Source organism: Festucalex cinctus, chromosome 3 (genome assembly GCF_051991245.1).
Source record: "Festucalex cinctus isolate MCC-2025b chromosome 3, RoL_Fcin_1.0, whole genome shotgun sequence".
In the NCBI taxonomy this organism is placed as follows: domain Eukaryota; kingdom Metazoa; phylum Chordata; class Actinopteri; order Syngnathiformes; family Syngnathidae; genus Festucalex; species Festucalex cinctus.
Window position 1 is genome coordinate 33,293,166 of NC_135413.1, and position 9,041 is coordinate 33,302,206.

General features: G+C 42.2%; 1 protein-coding gene across 1 annotated transcript; it reads right to left on the reverse strand.

The window, feature by feature from the left end:
* Positions 1 to 78: 78 nt before the first annotated feature.
* Positions 79 to 8,680, reverse strand: dus2 (dihydrouridine synthase 2). Its single transcript, XM_077517847.1, has 16 exons — positions 8,554 to 8,680; positions 6,464 to 6,594; positions 6,345 to 6,390; positions 5,806 to 5,897; positions 5,657 to 5,700; positions 5,463 to 5,523; positions 4,610 to 4,657; positions 4,440 to 4,505; positions 3,485 to 3,555; positions 3,313 to 3,399; positions 2,866 to 3,034; positions 2,042 to 2,163; positions 1,337 to 1,483; positions 1,173 to 1,260; positions 999 to 1,072; positions 79 to 579 (listed from the first exon to the last, which is right to left on the reverse strand). Exons 2-16 carry the CDS (start codon positions 6,578 to 6,580, stop codon positions 363 to 365), a joined length of 1,449 nt encoding a protein of 482 aa, XP_077373973.1. The 5' UTR covers positions 6,581 to 6,594; positions 8,554 to 8,680; the 3' UTR covers positions 79 to 362.
* Positions 8,681 to 9,041: the final 361 nt, after the last annotated feature.

Genomic DNA, 9,041 nt, shown 5'->3' on the forward strand with positions numbered 1-9,041 from the left:
GGAGAGTTCAAGGTAGCTCGAGTTTGATGATTAGCTTCTTTTTGCTAATCGGGAGAGAAGAAAAACAAGACAACTTGATGATTTCAATTCAACATAACATTCATCAAATGTTGTTACATGATTTGGACATAAAAATAAGAGTACTTATCGGGTTTCTTCCCAAATAAAATGATGCTGCCTTCTGTTGGCCACAGGTGCACATTGCAGGCTAAAGCGCAACAAAAAAAGTTGCAGCCAAAATGAAACGCAAAAAAAAACTTTTTCGGTCACACACGATTTCCCGTTTCGGAAATCAAATTGAAGTCATAAGGAAGTTGTCCATATATGTTTGTGTGACAGGAAAAGAAATGAAAATAAATAAGTCACGCATGCAGTGTTGGTTCCACGTTTTTGTCGCTCTCCCGATCGCCGTCCGACATTCGTTTCTTCCTCTTCTCTTCGTCCGAGTCGCGGTCGTCCTCCATCTTCCTTTTCTGCTGCCGTCCGCCATTTTCCTCGCCCTCGCGACCTTCCGGAATTCCCAGCGCGCGCAAACAAACCACAGCGGACGCCTGCTCGGCAAACTTTTTGGACTTCTCCCTGAAAGACGACAAAAAAAAAAAAGTTGACCATTTTTAGGATCCATTATTTCACAGATTTGTGAGCATCACATTTGCTTGTACGCAAAAAAAGTTCACAATTTTTATGTTCCATTTTGCAGATTTGTGATGAAATTTGCGTGTACGCAAAAAAAAAAGTCGACCACTTTTATTGTCCATTATTTCACAGATTTGTGATCAAATTTGCATGCATGCAAAAAAAAGTTGACCATTTTTATTATCCATTTCGCAGATTTGTGATCATCAAATTTGCATGTATGCAAAAAAGTTGATCATTTTTATGATCCATGATTTGAGATTTGTGAGCATCAAATTTGCATTTACATAAAAAAAAGTTGCAGATTTTTCTGATGGATTCTTTCAGCGATTTGTGATGATCAAACGTTTGCGTGCACCGACCAGAGCGAGGATCTGTACTTCTTGCGGTCGACGGTGACAGTCGACTGGAACGCTCGATCTTGCGCACGTTGCACCTGGACGGACGGCAGGCAAACGTGACGTGACGTGACCATTGCGAACGTTCTCATTGAAACTTTGATATGTGGCGAATGGATTTTTCTCGTTTGTTTTTACAGTGTGGTAGGTGGGCTGCGCCGTCTTCTGTCGCCGGCTCCACTCCAGAAGGAACATCTTGGGCGTCAGCTGGGGAGGATATTGACGTCTGCCTCACGCAAACAAACGTCAAAGTCATTCAATGCTTTTGGATGACGAAGGTTTTTGGTTTTCTGCAAACGCACCGTTGAAACTTGAGCGCCATGGTGGCGACGTCCCCGTCCATGGCGACGACGTCGCCCCGCCGCCACTCGGGACTGCGCAGGGCGTGGCGTCGGGCCTCAAGCTCCGCCTGCGTCTCCTCGAACACGTCGTCCAGGCCGTACGCTTCGCTGGAACGCGCAAGCGCAACGAATCACTTCAGTTGCTTTTGTCAACATACAAGCTACTTTTCAACAAAATTGTTTTCCGAGTTTGAGTTTTGACGGAAATGACCTTGGCTGGAACACACAAACGCATGCAGGTGCACGCCGAGGTTATTTTAGTTCACTGAAACGAAAATTAAGATCCAAAACATTTTGGTAACGAAATAAAATACAAACAAAAATGTTTTTTTAAATAACGAAAATGAACTAAAATTACATTTCTGCTTCCAAAACTAACTAATCATAGCAAAAATGACATTTTTTTCATCTTTGGCAATGAATTGAATGCATGAGCCTTTTTGGATGGTTTGAAATGTGATTTCAAGTACATTTATTTGAATATTAACCAGAAAAAGACCGTGTGAAACTTATTTCTATTATATCTATATTTCTTCATATTTTTTTGATCAATATTATGATTATATTGTGATTAGTTTGATTATGCTGGATTAATGACCTGCCCAATATCACGAGACAATCGTGATCGTCATCCCCAACGATGGATCGTGTGAGCGTGCGCGAGACCTGAGTTCTCGGTTGTTCTGCGCGGCCTGCACGCGTTTGCCCAGAAGCGACTCCACTTTGTCGCGCAGCATCTGACACAAGCAGTACTTGCTGTTGAAGGCGTGGTTGTCGTAGCGCAGCGCCTGCACGGGCAACAAATGCGTCACATGACAACATGTCACATGACGGGGTTGCGAAAGCAAGTTTCAATTCAGTCAGTCAACTTCCTGGCGCATGTGACTTTTTGCCGCTCAATTTGACATCATACAGATAAACCAGATGATAAAGATATTTGCCAAAAATTAGCCACCAATTTGATTTCATAAAGAAAAAGCAGATCAAGAAATCAGGCGAGAATAATCGACATGCTGCATTGGTTCATATCAATACAAAATTCAGCTTTACATACATTCAAACATTGCGTAAACTTGAAACAATCTCTCAATGTATTTGTACATGTTGAGACATATTTGCATTCAAGTTCATTTTACTTACCAGTTATCGACATCGGCACCTCTAAATTATCGGTAACGGTTGAAAATAGCATTATCGTGCATCCCTGCTGTCAATTCTTGAATTGTGTATTTTACATCAGGCACCTTGTTGGCCAGCAACAGGTCCTTGGGGAAATGGCCCCGAATTCGTGGTATTTTTTTTATTAAATACATAAAAGCCTGCCTGCGTTTGTGATGACGATATCAGACAAAAAATATGGCAACGCATTTCTGCATTTGTTTGTATTTTTTCCATCAGGCACCTTGTTGGGCAGCTTCGAGCAGGTGGGAAATACGTCAGCTGTGTTTCCAAACGTTGTTCTTTTGCAAAGTGCCGATGAGCGAACGTACATATTTGAGGTATTGTGTCATGACGTCGTGGAGGGGAAGCGGTCCTGCGCGGCGAAAGACGGACGGATTCCACATGGCGGCTCGCGCCAACATGACGGACGAGGCCGCGCACGCCTCCTTGAACGCTCGGATGTCGTCGTGGCACTTCACCAGGTCCAGCGAACCGCCGCTGAAAAACACACACTTACAAAACTTTAGCAGACACCTTTTAAAATAAAATAAAAAAGTGTTGTAAATGCGATCAATTGGAAGCTTTTGTATGATATGGACAGACTTTATAAAAAAAAAAAAGAGCATTTTCACTCTAACCATTTGTTTTGATATGTGACTGAACTTGGACTCAAACTGAGACTCCATTTTGAAAATGGCGGATCCAATTGACACTCCTCCAATATGAGGTTTGCGTGCGAGCGCGAACGACGCGCGTCCTCGTTTACGTGCGCTTACTTGGCGATGACGGGGATGGAGACGGCCCGCGCGACGGCGCCGATGTAGTCGCAGTGGACGGGATGTCGCGGTCGCTCCTCCTTCAACCTGCACGCCGACACCGGAAAGCAAAAAAAAAAAAAAACACGTCATCGCCAATCGCGCGCGCGCGCACGCGCCGGTTTCGGCTCACCTGCCGTGGACGGCGATGGCGGCCACGCCCGTCTTCTCGATCCTTCGCGCCAGCGTCACCGTGTCGTCCAGCTGCAAGCGCGACAGCGACAAGGAAGCAAAAAGTTCAAACAGGACATAAGTAGGCTCGTGTGTCTTTTTCATAAATATCATTTTCAAGTATTATAGAAGAAAAACAAACAAACTTTTGGCAGTCGCCTGAAGTGTGCAAGTCAAACTTGATCACGTTCAAATGTGAAATTGATCACGTCAGAATGCATTTTCAGTAACCACCTCCGACTGTATCCAGGGACATTATGCCAAGGGATATAATTAGCATTCTAAGCTAATGCTAATTAACATGCTAAGGTAATGCTCTTCTAATGCTAAGTTAGCATGCTAAGCTGATGCTAATATTAATGATAATTATATGGTAGCATGCTAAGGTAATGCTAAGCTAATGCTAATTTAGCATGCTAAGCTAATGCTATGCTAATGTTAAGTTATCATGCTAAGATAATGCTATGCTAATGCTAAGTTAGCGTGCTAAGCTGATGCTAATATTAATGCTAATTCTAAGTTAGCATGCTAAGCTAATGCTAAGCTAATGCTAAGCTTTAAACAAAACAATTATTGGCTTATCGGTTATCGACATCAGCACTTTCTAAATGATTGTTTTATCATATTGATTGAAAAGCATTATCGTGCATCCCTAAGAAAAATATTTCTAAATGCACTAAATACACAACTTATATACAACTACTACTACTACTCATCATCATATTTCCTTTAAAAAAAAATATTATGGTGCTTGGATGATATTAGTACTTTTTTTTTTTTTTTTTCAAATTGGTAACCGTATCGGACTCTAATACCCAATTTTTCAGTACAGATGCTTTAAAACAATACAAAGAAATGGCCGATTACACGCGACTGATCGTAAATGACGAGAGCGGAAGATGCAAAAGAATCGTTACCGACGGCAGGATGCGGATCTTGCAGGTGACCGGCAAGGACACGCCCCCGACCAGCTTGGTGAGGATCTGCGGGGAAACAAAGATGGCCGTCAAAACATCTTGGGCGGAGCCAAAAGCCAAGCCAAGGCAAGCCAAGCGCCTTATTTTGAAAAGCTCCAAAACAAACTGACAGCTTCGATCTTGTCGGGATCCGACAGAAGGGCGGCGCCCATCCCGCCCTGAAACACAAAACCATTACGAGCGTCACAAAACATGACCACAAAAACGGTTATCGTGTTATCTTTGGAATATTGGTCAAGTGCATGTTGTCTTTATTTGACATTCTTATGCTTTCTATTTTATTGATATTTCATTCACTCCCAGCCATTTTCCACTTTCGAATGATTTTGCAAGTGTCACAAAAATTTTGTCTTCTATTGCTATTAAAACATCAAAAGAAAGATTCGAGTGTCTTCTTTCATCAGGAAAAAAAAAAAAAAAAAATTCTATTTGTATCAGTTTCTGTTTTGCAGCAATTAGTATTCGAATATAGCCACGTTTCATCATTATTCACAAACGCTGGCAAAAAGATCTTGTTGCAACATGGCCCTGGATGATCTATTTGAAGTGTCCCAAAGACGTATTTAGACGTTTTTGTTTTATGCATACAGAAGGCTTTGATGCAGCCTCTCAACTGCAAAGAGTGGCTGAAGAAATTGCAGTTATTACACAAACGGCCAGCAGGTGGCAGCAGAGCAAATGAGATCAACCAGGGTCGTGTTGCAACAAGCTCTTTTGATCAATGTTTTCACCAGGAATGTCAATATTGATGAACGTTAGCTCATGCTAATTGCTGCAAAATGGAAACGGATAGAAATGTCCTTTTTTTTTCCTGATGAAAGAAGAGACTCCAAACTTTCTTTTGGTAGCTTCCATGTCTTCCAAGTCCAGGAAAACAGCAGAGAGCGACCGGGAGTGCTTCACTCAAAATGGCTGCCAGTCAATCAAGAGAAATGAGACGATCTCGTTTTGGGTCCAACTGACCTTGGTGGAATATTCCTTGGGACAGCCCATGTTCACGTCGATGGCCGCCACGTCCTTTTCCCTGCAACACCATCGGAAATTTTTTTTTTTTTTTGGAATTTCGGAAGGTTTGCCGATTGGTGTCAGTCACGTGAGAAACCTTTGCTTTTTGGCGACACGCCGGCCTGAAGAAAGACGGCCGAAGAAGAACTCACACCAGTCGGGCCACGCTGAGCGCTCGCTCCGGGTCGGCCGTACCCTGACGCGGCAAAAAAAAACAAAAAAAACGGGTCGGTGACGTCAACGGGAACGGGAACGGGAACGGGAACGGGAACGGGAACGCGCACGTCACGTCTCGCCTCACCATCTGGAAGACAACCTTGCGCTTCTCCCTGGCGCACGTCCGGAACATCACGCGCTCGTCCGGTGCCACAAAATCCACCGTCTGCAGAACCTCTGACAACAACAACAACAAAAAGTCGTCTTCATTTGGAAAATGTCGTCAGTTTGAGTCACACTTGTTCTTTTTTTTTTTATCACAGTTAGTTCACCTCATCCCAAGTTTTTATTTACTTGTTTTTAGTCGACTACAAATTAAGCATTTTAGTCTTAATTTGAGTCCAAGAAATTTTTTTTTTGTCAGGACAACCATTTGATCCCAGGGTCGTTATAGTTTGGGAATTTTTCATTTTTGGTAGTTTTTTTTTTTAAATCACAGTTAACCCCATCCAGTTTTTAACGGAAACGGATATGAATATACTTTTTTTTCTGTTCCATCTCTTCATAGCAATATAACAAAAATCTTCTGTGGGTCTTGAAAAAAAAAAAATTCAGTAAAACAGCCGTGAGCGAAAAGGGTTGCGCGAGTCCACAAGTGAGTGAAGTCCAAATAATCCGTCTCACCATTCTCCACCCTGTGACATTGCACCATCTTCATGTCAATCAGCTCCTGCGAGAACAACAACAGAAGATGAAGGCGGGAAACCGCCCTCGACCGACCGACCTCTGACCTGTGTGCTCACCTCGCAGTAGACCACGTCGGCGCCGTAGTCCAGCGCCAGCAGGCGCATGGGCAGCGTGCCCACCCGCACCATGGGGGCCAAGGCCGTGATGTTTGCGAAGCTCAGCCTGCCAGCCATGTCCGCTCAGGTCCCTGAACGGCGAAAATCGGCGAAAAGCACGGCCAGATCAATTCACAGATACGGGCGGTGCTTCACGATACGATATATGCGATACGAGGCTCACGAGAACCATCATCTCACCATATGACGATAACCGCGATTATCCATAGATTGCTCGGCTCAGAAATAAATCCACGATAAAATCTTCTTTTTTTTTTCCAATGAGAAAATCGGTTCTTTTTGTAGCATCACTGAAACACGATCTTCAAACCGCTGTCTCCTTCACACTGACTACTTTCATGTTTTTTTTTTTTTAAACAAATACAAAATGTCTTTCCGTCAACAAATTTGTGCCTCCTAAACTGACAATTTTTTGGGGTAACATTGCAAAAGTTAATAAATTAACTTGCCTAAATATGAAATGCAATTAAATCATTATTGCTCAGAAATTGTGTACTAAAAAAAAAAAAAAAACGAAGAAAAAATATGTTTTAAACTGTTCAAATTGAAGATATCATCCACATTTTTCATGGAAACGTATGAAAACGTGAGTTTGTTGCTGGACAGATAAACACAAGTCAAAGAGCGCTGATGGAAAAAAAAAAAAAAAAAAAAAAGGAAATTTATATGATTCATCATCATTCTTATGGCTAAATTTTACATCCATAAATGTCAATTTTCATATAGGAACACTTATTTTGTTGTTTTCCGTTGTGAAATCGAGACCATTAAAGGTTCTCGTAACCAAAAGGCAATTTATGGAAATATTTCAGTATTTCCTATATGTTCTTTTGTTGCTATTGTTGTATTGTGTGTTGCAAAAAAATAAAAGAGCACTGATGAGTCTTCTTCTTCACCTGAAGACTTGCATCCAGTTCCCCACCACTCTTATGAGGAGCTCCCCCCAGTGGCCAGCCAAGTAATTGCTCAATAAGGCATCAACAATGGAGCAGTTATAGATGCTGTATAATAACTACAAATATTGCGATACTTCCATAGGCGTATCGATAATCTATCGGGAGACAAAGTATTTATCACAAATCACAATATCAATATATCCTCACACTCCCAATAAGAGACTTGCTCCGATGGGTAATATTGCGCTCAAGACCGCCTTAACCGAGACCAAAAGTTGCCCGAGACGTTGGAAAACGTGAATTGAAAATTGGAAACTATTTTTGTTTGTTTGTTTTTTTACCAAGTAGTTTTCTTATCACATTAGTAAAGTTGAAGACTAGCAGATTAGCGCTGGTCTTCCGACTCGAGGATGGCCAGGCCAAACCAGGATGAGTTGCGTCTGAGGCAAGTCAAGTCAAGTCAAGCCAAGCCAAGTCAAGTCATCTTTATTTATATCGCGCTGTCACAAAGCATTTTACAGACCAAGACCTTCAAAATGTGGTCTTGAGTCATGTCACAACAATGAGGAACTTTTGTCATCCTCATCCCAATGACACGAAAACGGCAGAAAGGATCCGAAATGGATGCTGACGTCACACCTTTCGGGCCATGTCCACTTGAGTCCCTGAACGCACCACCAGGGGAATTTGCTGAAAAGTTCAATTGTGCTTAATGATAGGAACGTTTGCTCCCACTTACACACGGCAATTTCAAAACATTATTTTTTTTTTACCGACAGTCGAAGCATTTGACCACAGATGAGTAAATGAGACTTCTGCCAATGGCAAATAACTTCCAGCAGTCACATTTCAAAGGGATGAAATAAAAAACAAACAACGCAAATGCCGAAATAACCGCGTCACGGCATAACTTCGTCAAAACATTTGCTCCACTTGGTGTTTCGTCTGCTCGCAAGTCGACGTTCAAACGAAATCAAAAGTCGAACTGTCGTGAGTGGAGTTTGGCAGCTCAAACATTTTGGCTTAAATTTGAGCTCGTCCAGCTGGCACAGCGGCGACAAGACGTGACGTCAGACTCGCGCAAATTGTACAAAACAATGTTGACAGAATATGAAGATGTGCTTCAATACTCACCGACATGGGAAAAAATGTCAAATTCGGCAAAAGTGACGCGCTCGTGCAGTGCAGCTGCTTGACGCGTGCTGCTCTACTTCCTGGTCGGGTGACGTCATCACGCTGGTGCGTCAAGACCGACGATTACAAAAACAAAAAACATTGGACGAAATCAACTTTTAATAACAAATAGTAATCAAACCTAAGTAAGAACATATCGTCACTGTAAGTAGTGGCTGGATATGTCTGTCTTTTGAAACACCGTAAAAAAAAAAAAAAAAAAAAAAAAAAAAGGGCGATTGGACTCAGTAAGTCACCAGTCGACCTTTGCTTGCTTGAACTGTTTTGAAGAATTTGAGAAAGTCCATAAAAATGTATTTTCAGTCCAGAAAAGGTCATGAAAACGAGAAGCAGCATTTTTATTATTTTTTTTAAACATGTAGAAGGCGGAATGGGGTAGATGCCACGTACTTCCGGGTTCCGCACATCCGTGCCGTTTCCGGCCAGTG